The sequence below is a fragment of the Henckelia pumila genome, chromosome 3, assembly GCF_033568475.1.
Source record: "Henckelia pumila isolate YLH828 chromosome 3, ASM3356847v2, whole genome shotgun sequence".
In the NCBI taxonomy this organism is placed as follows: Eukaryota; Viridiplantae; Streptophyta; class Magnoliopsida; order Lamiales; family Gesneriaceae; genus Henckelia; species Henckelia pumila.
The window spans coordinates 51,672,975-51,700,722 of record NC_133122.1 but is presented as its reverse complement, the minus strand read 5'-3'; the positions used below and the strand labels follow the sequence as shown (position 1 = coordinate 51,700,722).

Sequence of the window (27,748 nt, the reverse complement as noted above, 5' to 3'; positions counted from 1 at the left end):
TATGAGGCCTTTTGGATGTGTTCCCAAAAATCAAAACCATGAGGGCTTGTGCCCAAAGTGGACAATATCATATCATTGTGGAGATATCCGGATTCCATTGACTTAACAAATGGCGCCGTCTGTGGGAAATGAGTCATGGTCTGATAAAAACAAATGTTGGGTGGAATCATCGGAAAATCAAGGAGAAGAAGTTTGAGGCCCCGATTAAAGATCCATAAAAAAGCTCTCGAGGGACGCTCCCGGAAATTCATGTAAGGCGTGTGTTGCAACGCATTGAAGGTGAGTAGGCTCGATTGGAGGGACGGATTGAGGAGAGGCCTGGTGGAACTTCGTTTGAGGGGAGGATTGTTAAGAATAGTCAACCAAAGTTCCACATTGAAAGATTGTTAGGAATGATCAACCAAAATCCCACATTGGAAATTTAAAAAAAAGATCATGAATTAAAATATGGAATGATATCTTCATTGGTATGAGGCCTTTTGGGTGTGTTCCCAAAAATCAAAACCATGAGGGTTTATACCCAAAGTGGACAATATCATACCATTGTGAAGATATCCGAATTCCATTGATCCAACAAGTGGTATCAGAGCCATGGTCTGATCGAACCAATGTGGGTGGAATCCTCGGAATTAAAAACGAAGGAGGTGAGGCTCCCGGTAAGATCCGTGTTAAGCTCTCGAGGGGTGATGCTCCCGGGAATTTATGTAAGACGTGTGCCTCAACGCAGTGTAGTGGAGTAGCCTCGATTGGAGACGGATTGAGGGGAGGCCCGGACCATGTGAATAATGGTGTGACTTCGTTTGAGGGGAGGATTGTTGGGATATCAACCTAAGTCCCACATTGATTGATCAAGGAAATAATCATGGGTTAATAAATGGAATGATATCTCCATTGGTATGAGGCATTTCACATTAGAAGTTTAAGTAAAAGATCATGGATTAAAATATGGAATGATATTTTCATTGGTATGAGGCCTTTTGGGTGTGTTTCCAAAAATCAAAACCATGAGGGCTTGTGCCCAAAGTGGACAATATCATATCATTGTGGAGATATCCGGATTCCATTGAATTAACAAATGGCGTCGTCTGTGGGAAATGAGTCATGGTCTGATAAAAACAAATGTTGGGTGGAATCCTCGGAAAATCAAGGAGAAGAAGTTTGAGGCCCCGATTAAAGATCCATGAAAAAGCTCTCGAGGGACGCTCCCGGAAATTCATGTAAGGCGTGTGTTGCAACGCATTGAAGGTGAGTAGGCTCGATTGGAGGGACGGATTGAGGGGAGGCCTGGTGGAACTTTGTTTGAGGGGAGGATTGTTAAGAATAGTCAACCAAAGTTTCACATTGGAAGATTATTAGGAATGGTCAACCAAATGCCTACATTGGATGACCAAAAAAAGTCCCACATTAGAAGTTTAAGTAAAAGATCATGGATTAAAATATGGAATGATATCTTCATTGATATGAGGCCTTTTGGGTGTGTTCCAAAAAATCAAAACCATGAGGGCTTGTGCCCAAAGTGGACAATATCATATCATTGCGGAGATATCCGGATTCCATTGACCTAACAGTTATTCTTCCTGTGTTGCGTTTTAAATACATGCAGTCAATATAAAGAGACAGCGGTTAGGACCATCAGTATGTTAGAGGCAGCCAAATTCTACATCTTCTCACAGCTAATTGAAAACATCAGTAAACGAGAATTCATGCTTGAATGTTTTTCTTGCATTGTAGCGAATTCCGAAACGAAGGAAACTAGAAAAACCATTTACTTTGCAAGTACAGAAAAGATTAAAAGGCCAAGCCTCTATACTCAGTTCGAGACAATAACCTTGAGCTCCTCGTTACCCATATCCTGTTGTTCTTCTAGAATTCTCATGGCAGACTCCGCCACTAATTCACCACACTTTTCCACCTCGATCATCTGCAGCGTTGGAATATCGCCTAAACTTGCAGGGATCTCCTCCAGATTACTACATTTTCGCAAAACTAATCGCACGAGTTTCGGGAAATGGTGATTTGATATATTCCACTGTACAATTCCTAGTCTGTCCAGTTTCAAGAACTTGAGCTCTTGAAACTCATTATCACTGGTATCCCATATTCGTCCTTGTAAGGAAACAACAACCAGTTTCAGGACCTCAAGATGCGACAATCTCCCAATCATCGAAACTTCTTTCCAAGAAAGTTTGAACTTATGTAGAGCTAGTTTTCTGAGAGCAAGAGGGAAAGTTAGCATGTCTTGGAACCAATCCAACTTACCTTCAAGATACAGAGTGAGCGATTCAAGCTGTGTAAGGAAGTCTATCACTGGATACATTGGAGATGAGTGTTGATCAACAACAAACGCGGATTTCAATCTGATGAGACATGGAAAAAATCTCAAAATTTCTTCATCCCTACCATGATAAAGACGAAAAAAGGAAATTGCTTGTAGATTCTTCATCTGAAAGCTTTTGGCCTGTAGATTGTCTAGGAGATGGCGAGAAACCCCGAATTGAACACGACTCTTGAAATGGAGGCATTTCAACTTGAACAATTTCATCAACAACTTTAGAAAGACATCAGAAACCTTTGATGCGAAATGCACTATGAGTATTTCCAGATTCACAAGGTGGCCCAAGGATGGGCCCAAGTGTTCAGTGGCCAAGTACCTCAAGGATACAAATGATTCAACTGATTCAAGACCACTGTACAAGGGAACCTCTAGTACCCTGAGAAGTTTAAAGCTTTGAAACATGTGATTATTACTGGAGAGAGAGAAGCCCAACAAAGAACGGACATGGAGGCCGAAAGGCCTGGAGACAGAACACAGTAAGCCAGAAAAACGCTAGGAATCTTGTTCAATGGCACCGAATTCCCTACAAAAATGTGGACTCTCATTACCACTGGAATAAATTTGTTAATCATCTATGAAGGCCATCTTGCACTGGCTTCATGCTCAAGATCATGGCATCAGTTATTATACCATTTCTTGAATGCACCCGATTCTAAGGCAATGTGATTAGCATGAATAGCATACATTCCTTACACTTGACAAGAGTATAGAAATAAGCTGCTATAGATAAATGACTCTACGATGTATAGGAGTAAAGAGGGGAGAGAGATGGACTTACATTTCGATCGAGTTCAGAAAGCCTTCTTCTCTAACAATTCTTAAACACAAATCACGCAATAGATCATGAACACGACAAGCTTTTACACCACCAGTGGACGTTCTTCGGGAAACTAGAACAAGGCTTCTACCTATCAAGTCCATCAAATAGTCTTTCCCTGCATCCTCAAGGCTTTTCTGATCTTTTTTATGGACGAACCCTTCGGCTATCCACATCGATATCAACTTCTTAACAGAGATTTCCTCGTCTTCAGGAAACACTCCAAAGTACAGAAAACATACTTTCAATTGCTCTGGCAAATGCTTGTAACTAAGATCTAGTATGTTTAGGCACTGATTCAAATTCTCAGAAACATGTGATTTTATGCTTTTAGCAACTTCTTGCCACAAAGTTTCTTTCTTGTCTAGATTAGCAAGTACTGAAGCTATTACGACTACTGAAAGTGGCAACCCTTGACAATATTCTGCAATCTGCATACCAGTGTCTAATAATTCAGGAGGACAAGCTTCATTTTGAAACACCTTCTTCTGTAACAAAGCCCAACATTGATCATGCGAGAGAAAAGGAAGCGCTTGAATAATACTCTCACACGGAACCACATCTTTACTCCGACTGGTGAACAAAACCCTGCTTCCGTTGCTTTCATCCGGGAGATATCTTCTCAAATCATTCCACACATTGGAATTCCATACATCATCCATCACAAGCAGGTATCTTCTTCCTATCAAACTTTTGTAAATCCGTTCGGCCACACGCTCATCATCCATTTTCGAAATTGCCTCCTCATCCATTGAATCCTTCTCAAGTTCTCTGGTTAAATCAATCAGAATTTTAGCCAATAGATTTCTCCTCCTGTAAGTTTGAGACACAACAGCCCATACTCGAATGTAAAATCTATAAATAACACAAGGATTTTTATACAGTTTCTTGGCTGAAGTTGTCTTACCAAGTCCAGGCATCCCACATATGGAAATAACTTGTAGCTTATCTGATCCTCCAACAAGTTGTTCTATGGTTTTATTTGCCTCGTCTTCAAATCCCACAACATGATCATCACCTAATGGGAGTGTCTTAGCTTCTAATGGTACTGCAGTTGCAACTTTTCTGACGCGAGTATTATAACCCTTCCTCATTTCTGCAAGATCCGCCTTAACATTTTGAATCCTGTCTCTTACATGCGATACCCTCACCGTGAAATACCAAAGTGGCACGTCCTCAACCGTGAACAATTCGATAATATATCTAGCTTCATAGGCAATATCTCTGATAGTTATTACAACCCTTTCGAGTTCCTGAATCACTCCCTTCTGCTCTGCCTCCATACCACTGAATAAGACTTGCATTGACAATAACTCCTCATAAAGGGTTCTCATTTCATTAATTACATCATCATCACGATCCTTTAGTTCTTCCAAATCCTCAAGAAGAAAATGAAGAACATATGGCGAAACAACATAACTTGCAGCAGTCATACTACTTAACTGGGTTGAGACCGTGACACAATGATCTATGATCTTTGATTTCAAAAGCTCGATTTTTCGGAATAAAGCAGCAAGACTAAGATCAATTCTGGTCTCCCCAAATCTATCTACGGTGAAAAAGAATAAGAATAAGAAACTTCCTGATTGGTTCGCTACCTCTTTAATTTCAATTAGCTGATTCTTGGCTCCCGCACAATGCATCGGTTTATCCCAAAGAATGGTGATGAGAAATTTCAGCTCCTTACACAAAACACCAATCTGATCCTCAACAGGAACCATCATATCAGCACTGTGATCCCGAATATCTTGGATAACATCGAGGAGGAAGTAAATAAATCCAGACAAAATTTCATTCGTTCCAGGATTACACCGCCCCGGAACTTTGAAGAGTTCCCTGAGATACTCAATGAAAGATGCCATCTTTTCCGAGCGTTCTCTCGGGTCATGAATTGATGACAATATCACCTGTTTCGCCATGTTCTCAAGAGGGTAAAGAGAGTGACATGACAACTTACCGTTATCGGATTCGAAGCATATACGGCGTAGTACAGCATAAAAGTGTTCCCGATTCCATGGAAAAGCTTCTTCTTCTTTGGTCCTAGAAAACTGTTGCAGAGTAATCCACAGATATTTAAAATAAGGAGCCATTTCTCAATATCTACCAGTGATGATTGTTTCGAGACTTTACTGGTTCCATTTGCTTAAAAAGAAAGAATTGCTGGTTTGATCGATTGGGAAAATTCAAGAAAGACGAAGGGCAATTTGCGTTGACCCCAAGTTTTAATTTGTATGATTTAATTGGCAAATTCTAATATAGCTAGATAAAAAAAAATAATTTAGAAACACATATTGTTTGTTTATAATTATAATAATCAATCGAAAAGAAAATAAATGGAAAGAATAATTATAAAAATGTATTGATTTTTCTAATCTCAACTTCTGGTGATGAACACGAAGACGAGACGTGTTGCCATTGCTTTTGGATCGATTTGTTGGGTCGCATTCATTCATTTTATGTTCGTGTATTCATCTTCTTGAGTTTGAATTATATTTCCAGGCCTGTGCTAAGAAGCAGATGAATGTTTCTGTTGCTTGAATTATTATCAATGAATACATGTAATAACAAACCAATACGTTTTTAAAGCTAGCTCCATGTAATATCTACGAAAGAGAAAAAATAATAAACAATCCCCATAAATGTAAACATGGACTCGGTTTAATTCTCAGTATTTACTATGAAGATCATGTCTCCCATTGATGAAACATTTGAAGAACAGTGATTTCTTGGAAATATAGACTTCCCCAAAAGATTTCCACGGAATTGATCCAGGGATTTCTTACGATCAAGAGTCGATGTCTTTTGGGTTTGAGCAACACAACCACCTCTTGTGAGCAGATGTCTTTGGCGATCGCGTTTCCTGTTTGGTTAAGGGCACCGTCTCCCGACTCCTCGGCGAGTTACGAAGATCCTGTTCATCTCCTCCAGCACGTTTTGTATTTCGGGCCTTCTCAAAGATCATGGAATATTGGCCTGCTCCCCCATTTTTCAAGTTCCATTCTCCAAACTTTGGCAATGGCAAATTGCTTCTGTCTGTCATTATTTCGACTCAACTTAATGAAGGTGAGGAATTTTTCTCCCCAAACCAAACTCCCCTGATTCCCCCCCTAATCTACCACATTGCACGTAAACTTTTGCATGCAAATTAATGACTATATATAATTAGCTATTGGGCATAGTTTCAGGAACTGGCATGGTTTTATACCGTTTCAAGTAGGAAATTTCGGCATTTTTTATTTGGCTTGTGGAAAACTTAAATTAAAAAAGGACAGATGTTGGTCCTATATCTTTTGAACAGTTCAACTGCTCCATTTATTTTGCAAATAAATTTGTGATAAACTTTGTACATCTCATCTTAATGGTAAAAAAAAAAAAAAAAGAAGGAAAAGGAAAAGGTAATCACAACTTCTCACTGGACTTGATTGCTGGGTGATAGTTGAGGGTCGTGGACTAAGTTGGCAATATTTAATTAATGGTTGAGAGAGTTTCTAAAAAAAACACATCTTAGCTTTTTTTTTTTAATATTATCAAATACTACTTTATTGTACTTCAAAGTAGCTAGCACCTGCCCAAGTTCGGCCCTAGTGGTCGAGCCAGTGCCATCGTTTATGTTTGAGTGGCCTGCGTCAACATGGACCATGGGGGAAAAAAAAAAGAGAGAGTAGATCACAAGAAAATTAGACAGTCAATCGTGACCAAGTATTTTAAAATCCTGGCAACAAATCTAATTATGTCCAGTTTCACAATACGTGCAATCAAATTAAATTCAACCAACTCAAGTACAATGTTATAGAAAATATTTGGCTGGTTGCAACGAGAGGTTCATAAACCACCTAATCTTTAAGGTTGCGCTTAGATTGAAGATTTGAATTAAGGAAGAACTTAAGTGTTCACAACGAAAATATATATTATAAGTACACTATCCTTTTATTCATGAATGCAAAGTACCATAGATTTTGAGGTTAAAAAATTTCACACCAAAATCCAAAGAAGTCTACTTTGTACCATAGAACGATTGTGAGGAAAAAGAAAAAAAATAGAAAGGAGGTATAAAGAACTTTAACTGGGCCGTGAAAACATTAATGCTGGGTTTCTCTTCTACAACCAGCATAGACAACTACATTTATAGCAACACAATCTCAAAACTATGTCACAATTTCAAGATCCAAGTTGATCAAAATATATGCTAGGTGGCATTACAATTCAACATATTTTATTGAGGGAAAATCACTTGCTGGAGGAAGTTAGCTAAAGGTATAAAATATGAAATTTCTTTGCGAGGATCATGGCGTATATTGCATACTTGATAGTACAATTATGATGCATATAATCAATTTCACCTTGTAGAAATTGAAGGAGAAAAAAACGAGCTAGTTATACTATATCAGAAAAGTTATACACCAAGATCCTGTTTATATAGTTAGCTAGGTTAAATACCATAAACAATAAAAAAACCTACTCTATACTAATTAGCTAATAATTAGAAAAGCCTAATAATAAGAATATAATCTAACATAATCTAACACACCTGTGATTTAAAGTTCACTTGGTTTCACGATAGTTCTTTTTCGGAAAAATTGCTTTTTTGGTCCTGTATGTTTGTCATTTTGTGATTTCAGTCCTTTACATTTTCAGATTTCAGTTTTAGTCCGCTATCTTTATTTTTTTGGCAATTTTAGTCCCTTTTTTTGACGTGGCGTTGATGTGGCACCAATTCAGTGCTGATGTGGAGCTGACGTGTATAGTGCCATGTAAGCATTTTCGAATAAAAATGACCGAAATTGCCAAAAATCAGAATATGCAGGACTAAAACTGAAATATGAAAACATAGAGGACCAAAATCGCAATGTGGCAAACATACAGGACCAAATTTTTTTCCCGTTCTTTTTCTGAATTTTATTTTTCCTCTTCTCCAAAGCCCCCACTGAGTTGGCAAAAATGGAAAGGCGATCGAAAAGAATGTGTGATATTTTAATACTATCTGAAATAGAAACCATCAAGAAAAGAATGTGTGATAGCTGCTGACAGACATGTGTAGTTTTCATATCAAAGTGTAATATACCGCGGTTCTATTGACAGGTGAAGAACCTGCGTAGGATTACACCAAAATCAATATCTTCTGAAGTGGGGAAAGACACACCTTCGACACCACCTAATGGAACAAAGAATACTCAATCAGACCAAAGCCCATATTGATGCTGAGTTAGGGAAGATGAAGAGCCATGACTGCTGAAGAAGCTGCTCATGTGGCCGCCTGCACAAGCAGTTGCAGAGGCTGAAGCTGCAATTGCCCAAGCTGAGGCGACCCAGGCTGAAGCAGAGGCAACACATTGTTTTTTTGATGCCGGGGTGAAGACTCTGAACTGTAAAACGATTCAAGTCTGGTAACATCATTTTCTTGAATATTAGTTACTTAAATGGCATCACAAACTCGCACTTGAGCCCCTTAAAGTATTCCCTTGACTCGGATGAAAATGATATTTGATTCTTGGAGTTAATCTGACCCAAATAAGACCTTTTTCGGGTCCTAGTCTTGTAGTGGTAGATATTATCTGAGCAATACATTTCCTTTGTAAACATTTGAAATTTTTCTCAAAATTTGCAGAGGCATCTGCTGCAACCATCGCTTTTGTCATATATGATTCTTGACGTAATGGTGTCTAGTTAGTAGCAAATTTTGTCCCTCATGAAAACTCACCTGATGCCATTTTTTTCCATGTATATGAAGAATCTCTGAGGTCCTCCTCCAACTGGAGCGATTCCCTTTTAGTCAAGGAATTTCAAGGTTCTTATGATCTTTAGGGAGCATATATTTATTTATAATAATATACATGGCAATAGTCAGAAGCATATAATTATTTACCAACAAGAACTTAGCATAAATGCAAACAACACTTGATTTGTCACTTCTTGCCCAAACATGATTTCTAAGCATTGTAATATCCCATTAAAACATTCAACACTCGATTTCAAACAACCTAGGAAAACTCGATCCGAAATCGATCTCAAATGTAAATAAATATTTTTCATACTTATTTTATTTAATATGTTTTAATTCAAAATATTTGTACGATAAAGATATGATTAGAATTAAAAATATTGATAAATATATTATTAGAATCTTTTAAATAAATCAATAAAATTGTATAATTGTAGTTTTAACTAAAGTATAATTATAATTAACTAAAAATGAGGATGATAAATGCAATTTTTAAGTGACCCACATTAAAACAATTACTCTAAGGGTCTCTCTATTTATAATATAGTAATAAATATCAAATACCATCAAATCCTATAAAATTACACCAAATCGAAGTGTATTATATTTCTAGCAGCAATCACGAAAGAGTCTTACCCAAAAAAAGGAGACAACCTATCGAATGGATCAAGGATTTTCTTAGTAAGAGTCAAAATTATGAATATTTGCAATAATTCTCGATATAACACAAAACCAAAGTCTTAGTAAATTAAAATCAAATATGAAACTCTACTCTATCTTCTTCTGATTTAGAATATTCTGCATACAATCTAAACATCCAATATAAAAATGGGATAACATCCCTTATTTACAATTGGGAAAAATACAACTCACCTACCTGGAGTGGTCTTTTGCCCCTTCGGCTGCTCCAGCCGTTGGGCCTTCTTCTCCTTCTTAGACTGCTCACTTTGTTGCTCCCCCATCTCCTGATCTTCCTGCTCAGGCTACGGACCCCTTCTCTTGTTGCTCAGGCTTCTCCACCTTCTCATCATTGTCCCCACCTCTCGGAAAAATAAATACAAATAATTTTATATTGAAATATAATACTCAAAAACAACACACACAAATGTCAAGAAAATTACTTACCAACTTATCTTTACAGTTTTTCCACTCAACAAAATAAATCCGAGTATACTCGTCAATCAAAACAATTTATGAAAAAAACTTCAAAACTTTCTAACTAAGTGGAAAAAAATAACTGTAACAAAAAATTAAGGGTCCACATAAATAATTATATGCCAGATTATGAGATCAACATAAATGCAAATTTTATCCATCATTTATTTGAAAGATTTAGAATTAAAATAAAATATTGATAATAAATTCATAAGAAGTCTGTGTGAGGCAATTCCCAATCCTTATTCAGAATGTGTTCTTAAAAAATAAAAACAATTATCATAGGGTAAACATAAAACCGGTAAATCATCAACATATGTATTAAAAGTACATCCAAGAAAATTTTGTTGATTACAAAAAAGGCTAAGAAAGCTTACAATATTCAATATAACAATGAATTCATTCATGTCAAAAAACTACATATATATTAGTCAACCAAGAGAGAAAATTCAACATTTTGTTTATGGATGCCAAACAACCCGTAGACCTAATTAGTTGTCCATTAAATAATAATCCGCCAGATTTTTAAATCAAATTAAATGCAAACAGTGACACCAGCTATTTGAAAGATTTAGGTGGAAAAAAAATAAACATAAATACATTAAAGTTACTAATAACCTGATCAATATTCTCATTTACCAAATGGAGCTACAGAATGTTTTCCTGCAAAAATGAAAACAACTGATATAAAAATTTTATTAATGCAAATTCAGCAATGAAACGCAAAGTGATAGATAAATTTGTCGGTTCATTTACAAACAAAATTCTTTAATAAATATTCTCGTCATCATTCGTATTACAATAAAGTAATACATATATAGTATAATAAAATTTATTAATAATATATTTATATTCGCGGGTATGAAGACAAGGATGATGACGAAGAATCCTCGATAAAAAATTATGGGGATCGAGGTGGGGATGCGCAAGACATCCTCATCCCCGCCCCGCCCCGCCCCAATTCCATCTATATGAGAAACCTAGGTATAAGAAAATTTTGATTACCAAGTGTTTCTCACGAATAAAAGGGTATTGATTTTTCAAAATGTTGAAATCCTCGATTTTGCTAAATCTAATGATAAATATGACTAACTACTTTAAGAAAAATAAAAGGAAAGCAAGAAGTTACAAAAATCTACTTAAGGCTGCAACAATTGGATAGAAAAAATTAAATTGGATGAACACACAATATCGCTTGGTTTCTCCTCTACAACCACTACCTTTATAGTATGACAATCTCAAAACTAGGACTACAATTTCAAGATCCAATTAAGTTAATCGAAATACATGCCAAGTTGCACTACAATTGATTATTATCATATTTTATTGAGAGAAGACCACTGTTCACGCCTCCGCCATCAATATATCATCACGAGCAATTCCTCTTCTAGTTCTTAAAACATTATAAGGAATATAATCATTGATACAAAAATCACCCTCTTCATATAAAAAAAAAAAGAAACGAAACTTACCAAATGACTTCATAAACAATCATGCACGATATGCGACATATGCCAAAATTTTAAATTAAATTAAATGCAAACAGTGACACCAGCTATTTGAAAGATTTAAGTGGAAGAAAAAATATGAACATAAATACATTAAAGTTACTAATAACTTGATCAATATTCTCATTTATCAAATTGGGCTACGGAATGTTTTCCTGCAAAAATGAAAACAACGGATATAAAAATTTTATTAATGCAAATTCAGCAATGAAACTCAAAGTACTAGATAAATTTTGTCGGTTCATTTACAAACAAAATACTTTAATAAATATTCTCGTCATCATTCGTATTACAAGACAGTAATACATATATAGTATAATAAAATGTATTAATAATATTTATATTCGCGGGTATGGAGACAAGGATGGTGAAAGGAATCCTCGATACGAAATTATGGGGATTGAGGCAGGGATGGGCAAGACTTCCCCGTCCCCGTCCCCGTCCCCGCCCCCGCCACAATTCCATCTCTATGAGAAACCTAGGTATAAGGAAAATTTGATTGACAAGTGTTTTTCACAAATAAAGGGTATTGAATTTTCAAAATGTTGAAATCCTCAATTTTTCGTAGTCTGATGATAAATATGACTGACTACTTTTAGAAAACCATTTATTAAGCCACAACTGTGCTCCTACCAAAGTACTATATTGACGTTTTTCAAAATGCTTAATCTAATCAAACCATGTCCGATCAACAATCTTTCCACATGCGACCCGTTTTGATCTTACAACTACAAAATAGAAAATCATATTAGATTAATTCATCAAGTAATTCTATTGCAAAAATGTTTGATAATATTGTGTATTTATATTTCTAGCAATAATTAGAAAATCACAAACATCATTAAAGAAAATCACATGGACTTCAAACTAGAAAATCGAAGTATATTGTATTTCTAGCAGCAATCACAAAACAGTGTTACCCCCCAAAAAAAGACAAAATTTACAGGATGGATCAAGGATTTTCTTAGTAAGAGTCAAAACTATGAATATTTGCAATAATTCTCGATATAACACAGAACCAAAGTCTTAGTAAATTAAAATCAAATATGAAACTTTGTCATATCTTTCTCTGATTCAGAATATTCTGCATCCAATCTAAACATCCAATATTAAAATGGGATAAGATCCCTTATTTACAATTGAGAAAAACACAACTCACTCACCTGGAGTGGTCTCTTTCCCAATTGGTTGCTCCAGCCGTTGGACCTTCTTCTCCTTCTTAGACTGCTTACTCCGTTGCTCCCCCTTCTCCTGATCTTCCTGCTCAGGATGCTCCCAATTCTCTTGTTGTTAAGGCGTCTACGCCTTACATTATTGTCCCCACCTCTGGGATAAATAAATACAAATAATTTTATATTAAAATATAATGATCAACAACAACATACACAAATGTCAAGAAAATTATTTACCAACTTATCGTTTCAGTTTTTTCCACTCAACGAAATAAATCCGAATATACTCGTCAATCAAAACAATTTATGAAAGAAACTTCAAAACTTTCTAACTCAGTGGAAAAAAATAACCGTAACCAAAAATTAGGGGTCCAAATAAATTATTATAAGCCAGATTATGAGATCAACATATATGAAAATTTTATACGTCATTTAATTGAAATATTTAGAATTAAAATAAAATAGTGATAATAAAATCATAAGAAATTTGCGCGAGGCAGTTTTCAATCCTTATTCAGAATGTGTTCCTAAAAAATAAAAACGACCATCATAGGGTAAACATAAAACCGGTAAATAATCAGCATTTGTATTAAAAGTACATCCAAAAAACCTTTTGTTGATTACAATGAAGGCTAAAAAAGCTTACAATATTCAATATAACAATGAATTCATTCAAGTAAAAAAAATTACATATATATTAGTCAACCAAGAGAGAAAATTCAATATTTTGTTTATGGATGCCAAACAATCCTTAGACCTAATTAGTTGTCCATTAAATAATAATCCCCCAGATTTTTAAACCAAATTAAATGCAAACAGTGACACCAGCTATTTGAAAGATTTAGGTGGAAGAAAAAAACTGAACATAAATATATTAAAGTTACTAATAACCTGATCAATATTCTCATTTACCAAATTGGGCTACAGAATGTTTTCCTGCAAAAATGAAAACAACGGATATAAAAATTTTATTAATGCAAATTCAGCAATGAAACGCAAAGTACTAGATAAATTTTGTCGGTCAATTTACAAATAAAATACTCTATTAAATATTCTCGTCATCATTTTTATTACAAGAAAGTAATACGTATATAGTATAATAAAATTTATTAATAATATATTTATATTCGCGAGTATGGAGACAAGGATGGTGACGGAGAATCCTCGTTAAGAAATTATGGGGATCGAGGTGGTGTAACGCCCGGAATTATTTAATTTTAATTCGAGAATAATTAATTTGGGAATATTTGGAGTTTTGATTTAAATTCTAATATTCTTAAATTGATTATGATTGAAATTGAATAACATGAGAATGTGAGGACTGAATTGCAATTATTGCATAGTTGAGGGGCCAAAGTGCAAAATTCTGAAAATGACCAGGACACGTGTGATTTTGTAAACTCATTCACGTGTATATGATTATTCCATCAGATTTCTCAAAGTTAGAAGGAAGAAACCGAGAGCAGAATTCCAACTTTCAATCTTCTTCTTCAAATGCATATATCTTGAGCTACGGATATCCGATTTCGATTCCGAAAGATGTTCTGGAATCCTCGCAAGACGACCTTCGATTTGATGTAAGTTTTTTCTTTGTTCATCAAGGTTGGAGAAGTCAAATTGGACAGATATCAGATGTTGATATGAAGTGTTGTTGTTAAACTTCTATCTTTTGTGTTCTTGGGATTGACTTGAAGATTGATTGTTATATTGTGTTCTTATGTTTTCTCAGCTATTATTCGACTTTTATACCTGCTGATATGTGGGGTTTTGGACTGGTATATAGCTGATATGAATATAGACTTGTTAGAGTTGCGTTCGGGATCGCCGAGTTATACCGATATGCCGTCAAACTCTTGATTTGCAATGTTTTGCTAGCTTGTGCTTGAGTTGCTATGGAGGTGTATCATAGCTGATATTTCCTTGGTTGTATGCTATGTTTTTAGTGTATAAACAGGACACATTGAGCTTGAAAACATCGCCTCTGAAACCAATAGAAGAAAGCACAAGGTTGGTAGAGTTTTGCCTTGAAGTTTGTTTGAAGATTGAGCAGCTTTTTGATATAGATTTGGGGGTTGTATGGTACAGATTGGACAAGCTAGAACAAGTTAGAAGACATCCCAAACATCACATTTTAAAGGTAAAAGTGGACTACTATTTGATTGGGAATACAACTCGAGATGGTTTGTATCGAGTTCCCCTAAATCACATACTTGTTTGCTTAATTGCTCTTATGTGTTTTACCTTGAGTTATTGAATAAGTTGTTGTTATAATGAATGCTTTGAGAATGATATATATATGTTGCATTCATCTTGAAGACTTATTCTTTGATTTTTGAAATGAACGGAAACGTTCAAATAGACGATTTGAGGAATTGTATATGTATGGCCTGGGTGGTTGTTTTAGCCTAGCGTCTGATTTGCATATATGATTGCTTCAAAGTCTAGAGAAGAAAGATAAGTAACCCCACCTCAATTGGGAGAGTCGGTGGATTAGTTATGATATCTACTTCTCGGGATCCCAACCGACGAATGACGAAATGAACCTTGTTTTGAAAACATGCATTGTACTTACTTTTATATCATGATCTTGATATATGTTGTTATGCATGTTTAGTTGCTTTTACTGGGAAATCTATTTCTCACCGGAGTTATACGGCTATTGTTTTGTTGTATGTGTCATGGCAATAGGAGGGAGTGGAACCGGGCAAAGGCGTACTTAAAGAACAAGGGATAAGATGAACATAATGTGATGATCCGAGTTAGATGAGTTGAGTGAGCTGTCATGTTGTAGAGTTGAATTCTAAACATAAGCATGTTTTAGATACTTGTATCAAGACTTGTAAATGATCTAGTTGTTGTCTTGTTGATGTTTATAGGATTTGAGATTTGATGTAACTCTTTGAGACAACATGATGTATCTTGTTCTTGTTGATATGGCAATGTTTCTTGCATGTTTATGATTATGATTTAAGGCCTTGTAATGGTTTATTCCTATCAATTATCGCATGTTAGAATGCATGTTAGATGTTGCTATGGATTAGATCTTGTATGAGACCTTGTAGGAGATGACCTTGAATGGAAATGCATGAAGAACAGTTTTGACAGCAGCTGAGCACCTTCTTTTTTTTTCTGGTGCAGTGGCCTGCGCACGGGCGAGCTAATACTCGCGCGCGCGCGAGCCAGCTCTTGAGACCTCGGTCTCATTGGCCGGCGCGCGCGCGAGGGGTGATGCCCGCGCGTGCGCAGGGCAATCTATTTAAAAAAAAAAATATTTATTTTTTTGTTTAGACATTGATTGTTGTATATTATTGTTGATTAATGTTATTGAGAGATTAGAACTCGGGTCGTCACAGGTGGGGATGGGCAAGACATCACCGTCCCCGTCCCCGGCCCAATTCCATCTATATGAGAAACCTAGATATAAGAAAAATTTGATTGACAAGTGTTTATCACGAATAAAAGGGTATTGATTTTTCAAAATGTTGAAATCCTCAATTTTGCAAAGTCTAATGATAAATATGACTAACTACTTTTAGAAAAATAAAAGGGAAGCAAAAGTTATAAAAATCTACTTGTAAGGCTGCAACAATTGGATAGAAATAATTGAATTGGATGAACACACAATATCACTTGGTATCTCCTCTACAACAACTACATTTATAGTATGACAATCTAAAAACTAGGACACAATTTCAAGATCCAATTAGGTTAATCGAAATACATGTCAAGTTGCACTACAATTGATTCTAATCATATTTTATTGAGAGAAGACCACTGTTCACGTCTCCGCCAAAATCACACTCCTCATTTAAAAAAAAAAAAAGGAAACGAAACCTACCAAATGACTTCATAAACAATCATGCACGATATGCGACATATGCCTAATTTTTAAATCAAATTAAATGCAAACAGTGACACCAACTATTTGAAATATTTAAGTGGAAGAAAAAAAAAATGAACATAAATACATTAAAGTTACTAATAACTTGATCAATATTCTCATTTAACAAATTGGGCTACGGAAAGTTTTCCTGCAGAAATGAAAACAATGAATAAAATTTTTTTATTAATGCAAATTCCGCAATGAAACGTAAAGTACTAGATAAATTTTGTCGGTTCATTTACAAACAAAATACTTTAAACAATATTTTCGTCATCATTCGTATTACAACAAAGTAATACATATATAGTATAATAAAATTTATTTATAATATATTTATATTCGCGGGTATGGAGACAAGGATGGTGACGGGGAATCCTCGATACGAAATTATGGAGATCGAGGCGGGGATGGGCAAGACATCCCCATCCCCATCCCCGCCCCAATTCCATCTATATGAGAAATCTAGGTATAAGAAAAATTTGATTGCCAAGTTTTTATCACGAATAAAAGGGTATTGATTTTTCAAAATGTTGAAATCCTCAATTTTGCAAAGTCTAATGATAAATATGACTAACTAATTTTAGAAAAATAAAAGGGAAACAAGAAGTTATAAAAATCTACTTGTAAGGCTGCAACAATTGGATAAAAATAATTGAATTGGATGAACACACAATATAACTTGGTATCTCCTCTACAACCACTACATTTATAGTATGACAATCTCAAAACTAGGACACAATTTCAAGATCCAATTAAGTTAATCGAAATACATGCCAAGTTGCACTACAATTGATTGTTATCTTATTTTATTGAGAGAAAACCACTGTTCACGCCTCCGCCATCAATATATCATCAAGAGCAATTTCTCTTCTAGTTCCTAAAACATTATAAGGAATATAATCATTGATACAAAAATCACACTCCTCGTTTTAAAAAAAGAAACGAAACCTACCAAATGACTTCATAAACAATCATGCACGATATGCGACATATGCCAAAATTTTAAATCAAATTAAATGCAAACAGTGACACCAACTAATTGAAAGATTTAAGTGGAAGAAAAAAAATGAACATAAATACATTAAAGTTACTAATAACTTATCAATATTCTCATTTACCAAATTGGGCTACGGAATGTTTTCCTGCAAAAATGAAAACAACGGATATAAAAATTTTATTAATGCAAATTCAGCAATGAAACGAAAAGTACTAGATAAATTTTGTCGGTTCATTTACAAAAAAAATACTTTTATAAATATTCTCGTCATCATTCGTATTACAAGAAAGTAATACATATATAGTATTATAAAATTTATTTATAATATATTTATATTCGCGGTTATGGAGACAAGGATGGTGACGGGGAATCCTCGATACGAAATTATGGAGATCGAGGCGGGGATGGGCAAGACATTCCCGTCCCGGTCCCCGCCCCAATTCCATCTATATGAGAAACCTAGGTATAAGGAAAATTTGATTGTCAAGTGTTTCTCACGAATAAAAGGGTATTGATTTTTCAAAATGTTGAAATCCTCAATTTTGCAAAATCTAATGATAAATATGACTAACTACTTTTAGAAAAATAAAAGGGAAGCAAGAAGTTATAAAAATCTACTTGTAAGGCTACAACAATTAGATAGAAATAATTGAATTGGATGAACACACAACATCGCTCCGTATCTCCTCTACAACCACTACATTTATAGTATGACAATCTCAAAACTAGGACATAATTTCAAGATCCAATTAAGTTAATCGAAATACATGCCAAGTTGCATTACAATTGATTGTTATCATATTTTATTGAGAGAAGACCTTTGTTCACGCCTCCGCCATCAATATATCATCACGAGCAATTTCTCTTCTAGTTCCTAAAACATTATAAGGAATATAATCATTGATACAAAAATCACACTCATCATTAAAAAAAAAAAAAGAAACGAAACCGACCAAATGACTTCATAAACAATCATGCACGATATGCGACTTATGCCAAATTTTTAAATCAAATTAAATGCAAACAGTGACACCAGTTATTTGAAAGATTTAAGTGGAAGAAAAAAAATGAACATAAATACATTAAAGTTACTAATAACTTGATCAATATTCTCATGTACCAAATTGGGCTACGGAATGTGTTCCTGCAAAAATGAAAACAACGGATATAAAAATTTTATTAATGCAAATTCAGCAATGAAACGCAAAGTACTAGATAAATTTTGTCGGTCCATTTACAAACAAAATACTTTATTAAATATTCTCGTCATCATTTTTATTACAAGAAAGTAATACGTATATAGTATAATAAAATTTATTAATAATATATTTATATTCGCGGGTATGGAGACAAGGATGGTGACGGAGAACCCTCGTTAAGAAATTATGGGGATCGAGGCGGGGATGGGCAAGACATCCCCGTCCCCGTCCCCGCCCCAATTCCATCTATATGAGAAACCTAGGTATAAGAAAAATTTGATTGCCAAGTGTTTCTCACGAATAAAAGGGTATTGATTTTTCAAAATGTTGATGTAACATCCAGTATTTTTAATACGTAAATTTGCATGCATAATTAGGGATTTTATTTATTTAGAATTTTAGATTATGGGTTAAATAATTATGTGAAATTATGTGTGCATGTTTTAAGTTATTTTTAAGCATTTAACCCATAATTAGTGATTTTTTATGATTTATGGAAATTAATTGTTTTGATCGCGTAGACGGGACCGTGGACGGACGAGATACCAAAATATTTAGCCAAAAATATTTTATGAGTTTTATGAGCCTTAAAATAATATTTTAAGGTATTTTGTCAAGAAAAATTTAGTATTTAGTTATATATTTATTTAAGGGTTTATTTTTAGCCAAAATAAGTCATTTTATTGACTTTTATTAAATTTTAAAAATCCATTAAATTTATATTTCGGGATTTGGGTTGTGTTATCAGAATTATTAAGTTATTATGGAGTTTTAAATATTTAATTAGGTATGATTTTATTTCTAAATTAGTTAATATCCTATTTTAATTCTATTTATCAAATTTAAAACAAACATACCCTATATCTCAACCCTAATCAGCCGACTCCCACCTTCTTCCCAAACCCTCTTCACGCCTCCATCTCAAAAAAATAGTACTCCATAGCCGATCAACTCGTTCTTTGAAGATTTATCGAGTTTTTGGTCCGTTCGTCGTCCCGGAGCCCTTATACGCATCAACCTACTTCAAACAATTATAAAGACATGTTTGATTCCTTTTCTTCTACACTATATAAGCTATTAAATCTCTTTTCATCAGAATCACCATGATTTTTACGTTAGAAAATCTGGAAATTTGAAGCATGCATGTTTAGTCATGTTTTTATTCATGTTTTTGCTTGTTTGCTTGGACATAGCCACGTTTTTCAGCCATGGGAGGGACCAGACTGCTGCTGGTCATGTAAGGGTGTGAGTGAGGGTCCTAGGAGTCATTTGGCTCAGTGGGATTGAACCAGGAATGGCTAGGAACGAAGCCACCTCAGCTGGTTATCTTGGGGTGCACAGTTTAGGGTTGTTGGAAGAGGGGCTCGGTCCTGCTGTATGGGGCATGGCTGGGACCGAGCCATGGTAGGTTAGGACCGGAAGGACCTTGGGAAGGTCCTTCCGGTGGCGCTCCGCCGGCCATGGCTAGAGCAAGACGGCAGCAGCCCTGAAAGGGCTGCTGCTCGCGCAGCCGAAGGGAGTAGGGAGGGGGGGTACGGGTTTTGGGCTGGGGCCGGGTGTTGGGTCGGGTCTTGGGGTCAGGGTCGGGTCAGTAGAGTTTAGGGTCGGGTCAAGTGAGTCCGGGTCCGGGTTAGGTGGGCCGGGCTCGAGTATTTTAATTTTTAATTAATTAAGAGATTAATTGGTTTTGGGCTTTTATTAATTAGTTAGAAAATTATTTGGGCCTCCAAATAATTTTATTTGGGCTTTAAATAATTTATTTAAGTTAGCCCAATGATTTTATGGGCTTGGGAGCCCATGAGAATTTTTGGGCCAGTCAGTGGATTTTTGGGCCAGTCTAGAATTTTATTGGGATTAATTAAGTTAATGGGCTTAAATATTTTTATTTAGGCCTAATTAAGTTTAATTAAGTTATTTGGGCTAAGATATGATTATTGGGCTTTTATTTAAGTTTAATGGGCTTAAAGTGAGTGACCACCAGTCTGGACCAACCCATGAAAAATAAATAAGTCCGGGATATATATTTAATTATTTTTATGAATAAAGTCTATTTTAAGTATAAGTATATTATATTATGAAAAATTAATTAAATATATATTACGGACATATTTTCAGTGCATGCATTCATGAAATAATTTTATGGCATGATTTAATGTTTAAGGTTGAGCTAGAAAATAATTTTATGTTGGAAGCTGAAGTAGTGTGACAATTTAAGGGGGACCAGTCCCCACATGTTAAGGGCAGTTTACTGTCAATTTAAGGGTAGTTTACTACCAGTAAGAGGTGATTCGTCACCGCCGCGTACGTTGGTTCTAAGAGACTGATCAGTCGAACTTTTAAGTTTAAGGTTACACTACGGATATGACCATGCGATGTTAGAAAATGTTATGCTCAACAATGTTTATGTATGTAATATATGATTATATATAAGATCAAGTTTAAGCAAGATTTTCAGTCATGATTCATGATTTTTAAGCATGCTCATTCATGTATATGTTATATATTAGTATTCCAGTGATTTAAATTATTTTAAACCCATGTTATGTTAGTATGTTGGGCCTCTAGGCTCACTACACTTATATGGTACAGGTGAGTACGTAGAGGAAGATGTAGTTCCTACCGGTGGTGAGGACATATGAGCGGACATGCAGTGATCCCCCGTGACCGCCGGCTGAGTCTTTATGGATATTTTTAAGAATTTTTAAAAAAATCTGTTTCTTTTATGTTTGTCAGTGGTGAATTTTAGTACTATTTTTATTAAATAATTTTTATTGCATGCAAACTTTTAAGTGGATTGTTTGACAGTATTCGATTTAAGTTTGACTCAGTTATTTAAGTAAGAATGTTGCATTTTATTTATGTTATTTTTAAATCTGTTTATTTTGTCCATATATGTATGGGCATGTATGTACATCTATTTTACTTAGTATTATTTTTAAAAAAAAAAATTCCGCATATATTATTTTAGTATGTTTGGGTTGTTTCAATTGGTATCAGAGCCGCGTTCTTGGAGGGGTCATCACTGCTATGCGAGCTCAGAAATCCACGCTATCGGTCTGTAAGTTTTAATTGCTTTTAGTATGATTTAGTAGTATCATGTTTAAGACTTAAGCATTTATGTTAGCAAAAAATTTTTAAGTACTTAGTTATGCATGGCGATTTACATAAAGAAATATGTGGTGGTGCAGAATGCCTCCGAGACCAGTTAACAGACGCAGGGGACCTCCACCTCCACCTCCGCAGAATCCGCTTTCGGCATTGGAGCAGACCAATGCAAACATGATGGCTGGGATTACTGCTCTGTTGGAGCAGTAGGTGGCACGTCCGAGACTTTCCCATGATGAGGACGTGGCTGAGAGGTTCCAGAAGAAGGGACCGAAGGAGTTTTCAGGTGCCATAGATCCACTCGTTGCTGAGGGGTGAATCCGTTCTTTGGAGAGCATCTTTGCTCACATGGGGTTGACTGATGCGGACAAGGTGAGATGCGCAGTGTACATGCTTAAGGGTGATGCAGACTTATGGTGGGAGAGTGCATCACGGGGAGTGAATCTGACTACTATGCTATGGGCAGACTTCCGGAGGATGTTTTTCTCCAAGTATTTCACTGAAGACGTGCGCAGTAGGATGATTCGAGATTTCATGAGTCTCCGGCAGGGAGACAAGACAGTTGTGGAGTACATCCATTAGTTCGAGAGGGGCTGTCACTTGGTGCCATTGATTGCTGACAGTGCACCTGAGAAGATGAGACAGTTCATTGAGGGGCTCAGGGCAGATATCAAGCATGAAGTTCGTATGGCGGACGTCCTCACTTATGAGACTGCAGTCAGTAGAGCCTTGCGTTCGGAGGATGGTAGGAGAGAGATCCACAGGGAGCAGCAGGGTAAGAGGCAGTTTCAGTCTGGATATCAGTGACCATCTTCCCAGCCTCCTGCGAAGAAGCAGTATACTGGGCCGTCTAAGGGCCCGAACCAGCAGAAGCCACAGCAGCAGAGATAGCAGCCTAGGGGCGGGGCCCCTAATGCTGGAGGATATCCTACTTGCCCGAAGTGCCAGAAGATGCATCCAGGACCATGTCTTCTAGGAGCGGGCATCTGTTTTCATTGTAAGGAGCCAGGGCACCAGATGACCAATTGCCCGAGGAAGAAAGAACACTACAGGAAGAGTGTTCGTGATGCAGGCTGAGGAGGTAGACCCAGATACCTCCTTGATCACCGGTATATCTTATCCCTAGTATTTTATAATTTCTTCCTTTGGTTAAGAATTTCGATTTTTCTTTGTGGAATAATTTGTTATTTGGGATTTTTCTATCTGCATGTTAGAATAGGAAGCATGTTTTACTTGTGATTAGAATTAAGGGTTATTAGTGAATCATCTTTGGGGGAAAAGTTTAGTAGTGGTATGAAGTTGTTGGGATTCTTCTGCGTGCAGGGAGACTTCTAGTTGGAGGAAACTCCACGTTTGCGTTGCTAGATTCAGGGGCTACGCATTCGTTTATCTCCCTAGAGTTTATCAGACGGATAGGCATCACACCTGAGATTGCCGACAGTGGTTATGATGTCACTATGCCGTCAGGACAGATTATTTCTACCTCTAGTGTCATTCGAGAGCTGGAGTTGGAGCTGCAGGGGCACTCCATTCGCGCAGATATAGTGGTTTTGCCGTTGAGCGGTTTTGATTTGATATTGGGTATGGACTGGTTGACAGTCAATGGAGCTTCGATTGATTTTCGTTGGAGGACAGTGTCAGTGAAACCACCGGGAGGCGACCCGTTTACTTTTCATGCATCTCAGAGCAGTGATATTCCTCAGGTGATATCTCTTATTCAGGCGAGGAAGCTGTTGAAACGGGGTTGCCGAGGTTTCCTAGCGAGTATTGTCACGGCCTCAGAATAGATCATTATCAGAGATAGAGGTAGTTCGTGACTTTTCGGACGTCTTTCCGGAGGATGTTGCAGGGATTCCACCAGTGAGAGAGGTGGAGTTCAGTATCGACTTATTGCCAGACACTGTGCCTATCTCAAAGACACCGTACAGACTCGCTCCTACCGAGATGAAAGAGTTGAAGGAGCAGATTCAGGAGTTATTAGAGAAAGGCTTTGTTCGTCCTAGCTTTTCTCCATGGGGAGCTCCAGTGTTATTTGTGAAGAAGAAGGATGACAGTATGAGACTGTGCATCGATTATCAAGAGCTCAACAGAGTCACCGTGAAGAATAAGTACCCACTGCCGAGGATAGAGGACTTATTTGATTAGTTGCAGGGAGCTTCGGTGTTCTCCAAGATCGATCTGTGATCTGGTTATCATCAGCTGCGAGTTAGAGATGCAGACGTATACAAGACTGCTTTCCGGACACGTTATGGGCATTACGAGTTCTTAGTGATGCCATTTGGGATGACCAATGCTCCAGCGGTTTTCATGGATCTCATGAACCGGGTATTTCAGCCGTATCTTGATCAGTTCATCATAGTCTTCATTGATGATATCTTGATCTACTCTAGGAGTGTTGAGGAGCATAGACAGCATCTACAGACAGCCTTGCAGACTTTGAGGGAGCATCGTTTGTTTGCCAAGTTCAGCAAGTGCAAGATTTGGCTTGAGCAGATGGCATTTCTTGGCCACATTATTTCTAGAGATGGGATTGCAGTGGATCAGTCGAAGGTTGAGGCAGTGCAGAAATGGGGTATTCCGAGGAATGCTTTGGAGATTCGCAGTTTCTTAGGTTTGGCAGGATACTATAGGAAGTTCATCAAGGGTTTTTCCTCTATTGCAGTACCCTTGACTTCCTTAACCAAGAAGAATTCGAAGTTTATTTGGAGTACAAACTGTCAGAGGAGCTTCGATCAGCTAAAGGAATCGCTCACTACCGCACCGGTGTTGACGATGGCAGTACCACACGAGGAGTTAGTGGTGTACACCGACGCGTCTAAGCTAGGTTTAGGCGCAGTACTTATGCAGTGTGGTAAGGTTATTGCTTATGCGTCGAGGCAGTTGAAGATTCACAAGCAGAACTACCCGGCACATGATTTGGAGTTAGCAGCAGTGATCTTCGCTTTGAAAATCTGGAGGCACTATCTGTATGGCGAGAAGTGCAAGATTTTCACGGATCATAAGAGCCTCAAGTACTTCTTCACTCAGAAGGAGTTAAACATGAGGCAACGGAGATGGTTGGAGTTGGTTAAGGATTATGACTGTGACATTAGCTATCATCCAGGTAAAGCTAATGTAGTGGCCGATGCTTTGAGTCGGAAGTCGTCAGTGGTATCGTGTTTGACAGTGCAGTTACCACTGCAGAGCGAGATTCAGAGGTTTGATTTGGAGTTTTACTCGAGTGGTCATGCACCGAGCTTGTCAGTGTTGACGGTGCAGCCGATTCTACGAGATCGGATCAGAGATGGACAGTCTACAGATGAGGAGTTGCAGCGTTGGAGGCAGAGAGATGAGGCCAAGGGTGGTCTTCTGTATACAGTTGTGGATGGCATTGTTCAGTACCGTGGTAGGATGTGGGTACCGAACGTTGATCAGTTGAGAGCTGAGATTCTAGCAGAGGCTCACACATCTCCGTACTCCATTCACCCCGAAAGTACAAAGATGTACCGAGATTTTCAGCTATTGTATTCGTGGCCCGGGATAAAGAGAGACATCGGGAGAGTTGTGTCAGAGTGCTTGACTTGTCAGCAGGTCAAGGCTGAGCATCAGCGTCCAGCAGGACTTCTTAGACCTCTTCCTATTCCGGAATGGAAATGGGAGAACATTATGATGGACTTTGTAGTTGGCCTTCCGAGGAGTACTAGAGGGTGTACCGCTATTTGGGTGATCGTGGATAGACTCACCAAGTCAGCTCATTTCTTGCCGGTGAGGACTACCTACTCCTTGACACAGTATGCAGAGCTTTACATCAAGGAGATTGTTAGACTGCATGGCATACCAGTGTCTATCGTATCCGATAGAGATCCGAGATTCACATCTGCGTTTTGGAAGAGTCTGCATACAGCATTGGGGAGATTACTGTTCAGCATAGCTTTTCATCCCCAGACAGATGGTCAGTCTGAGAGGGTGATACAGGTTCTTGAGGATTTACTGAGAGCCTGTGTCATCGATTTTCAGGGCTCATGGGAGACGAGATTGCCGTTAGTGGAGTTTACCTATAACAATAGCTTTCAGGCGTCTATAGGTATGGCTCCTTATGCAGCTTTGTATGGGAGGAGATGCAGATCTCCTCTTCATTGGGATGAGGTTGGAGAGAGAATCCTATTGGGTCCTGAGATAGTGCAACAGACTGCTGATATTGTGACCCAGATTCGGGATCGCATGAGGACTGCTCAGAGTCGTCAGAAGAGTTATGCAGATACTCGACGACGAGATTTGGAGTTCGCAGTAGGTGATCACGTGTTTCTGAAAGTGTCACCTATGAAAGGGGTGATGAGATTTGGACGCAGAGGCAAGTTGAATTCGAGATATATTGGGCCATTTGAGATCGTGGAGAGAGTTGGCACTTTGGCATACCGATTAGCACTACCGCCAGGGCTTGCAGCAGTGCACAACGTCTTCCATGTATCCATGCTTCGGAGATATGTCTCTAACCCGTTGCATGTGTTGAATTACGAGCCCTTGCAGTTGCCACCTGATCTAGTTTATGAGGAGAGGCCAGTACGGATCTTGGCTAGGGAGGAGCGGAGACTTAGGACGCATGTCATACCGATGGTCAGAGTTCAGTGGCTGAATCACTCAGAGGAGAAAGCTACTTGGGAGACCGAGGCAGACATGAGGACTCGCTACCCGGAGTTGTTCGGGTAAGTACTTTAATTTCGAGGACGAAATTCAAATTAAGGAGGGGAGAATTGTAACATCCAGTATTTTTAATACGTAAATTCGCATGCATAATTAGGGATTTTATTTATTTAGAATTTTAGATTATGGGTTAAATAATTATATGAAATTATGTGTGCATGTTTTAAGTTATTTTTAAGCATTTAACCCATAATTAGTGATTTTTCATGATTTATGGAAATTAATTGTTTTGATCGCGTACGGGACCGTGGACGGACGAGATACCAAAATATTTAGCCAAAAATATTTTATGAGTTTTATGAGCCTTAAAATAATATTTTAAGGTATTTTGTCAAGAAAAATTTAGTATTTAGTTATATATTTATTTAAGGGTTTATTTTTAGCCAAAATAAGTCATTTTAATGACTTTTATTAAATTTTAAAAATCCCTTAAATTTATATTTCGGGATTTGGGTTGTGTTATCAGAATTATTAAGTTATTATGGAGTTTTAAATATTTAATTAGGTATGATTTTATTTCTAAATTAGTTAATATCCTATTTTAATTCTATTTATCAAATTTAAAACAAACCTACCCTATCTCTCAACCCTAATCAGCCGACTCCCACCTTCTTCCCAAACCCTCTTCATGCCTCCATCTCAGAAAAATAGTCCTCCATAGCCGATCAACTCATTCTTTGAAGATTTATCGAGTTTTTAGTCTGTTCGTCGTCCCGGAGCCCTTATACGCATCAGTCTACTTCAAACAATTATAAAGGCATGTTTGATTCCTTTTCTTCTACACTATATAAGCTATTAAATCTCTTTTCATCAGAATCACCATGATTTTTACGTTAGAAAATTTGGAAATTTGAAGCATGCATGTTTAGTCATATTTTTATTCATGTTTTTGCTTGTTTGCTTGGACATAGCCACGTTTTTCAGCCATGGGAGGGTCCAGACTGCTGCTGGTCGTGTAAGGGTGTGAGTGAGGGTCCTAGGAGTCATTTGGCTCAGTGGGATCGAACCAGGAAGGGCTAGGAACGAAGCCACCTCAGCTGGTTATCTTGGGGTGCACAGTTTAGGGTTGTTGGAAGAGGGGCTCGGTCCTGCTGTATGGGGCATGGCTGGGACCGAGCCATGGTAGGTTAGGACCGGCAGGACCTTGGGAAGGTCTTGCCGGTGGCGCTCCGGCCGGC

At 37.2% G+C, this 27,748-nt stretch overlaps 2 protein-coding genes across 2 annotated transcripts in view; both read right to left on the bottom strand.

Annotated features, from left to right (window-relative positions):
- Positions 1-1,810: 1,810 nt before the first annotated feature.
- Positions 1,811-6,192, bottom strand: LOC140888711 (putative late blight resistance protein homolog R1A-3). Its single transcript, XM_073296407.1, has 4 exons — positions 5,978-6,192; positions 5,110-5,200; positions 3,114-5,059; positions 1,811-2,795 (listed from the first exon to the last, which is right to left on the bottom strand). Exons 1-4 carry the CDS (start codon positions 6,190-6,192, stop codon positions 1,811-1,813), a joined length of 3,237 nt encoding a protein of 1,078 aa, XP_073152508.1.
- The window catches only part of LOC140891114 (nuclear intron maturase 2, mitochondrial), a 42,647-nt gene continuing 20,569 nt past the window's right edge, over positions 5,671-27,748 (bottom strand). The window contains exon 3 of the transcript XR_012152435.1: positions 5,671-6,185. The gene's annotated coding sequence lies outside the window, so the exon portion shown is untranslated. The remainder of the gene's footprint in view (positions 6,186-27,748) is intronic.

What these genes read in the sequence shown, in the direction of transcription:
- LOC140888711 (XM_073296407.1), bottom strand. Translation starts at nt 6,192, where the DNA reads ATGACAGACAGAAGCAATTTGCCATTGCCAAAGTTTGGAGAATGGAAC. An exon ending in ATGCTTCGAATCCGATAACG is followed by an intron (nt 5,060 to 5,109) that starts GTAAGTTGTCAT and finishes ATGGCGAAACAG; the next exon opens with GTGATATTGTCATCAATTCA. An exon ending in TTTCTGAACTCGATCGAAAT is followed by an intron (nt 2,796 to 3,113) that starts GTAAGTCCATCT and finishes TTCTGTCTCCAG; the next exon opens with GCCTTTCGGCCTCCATGTCC.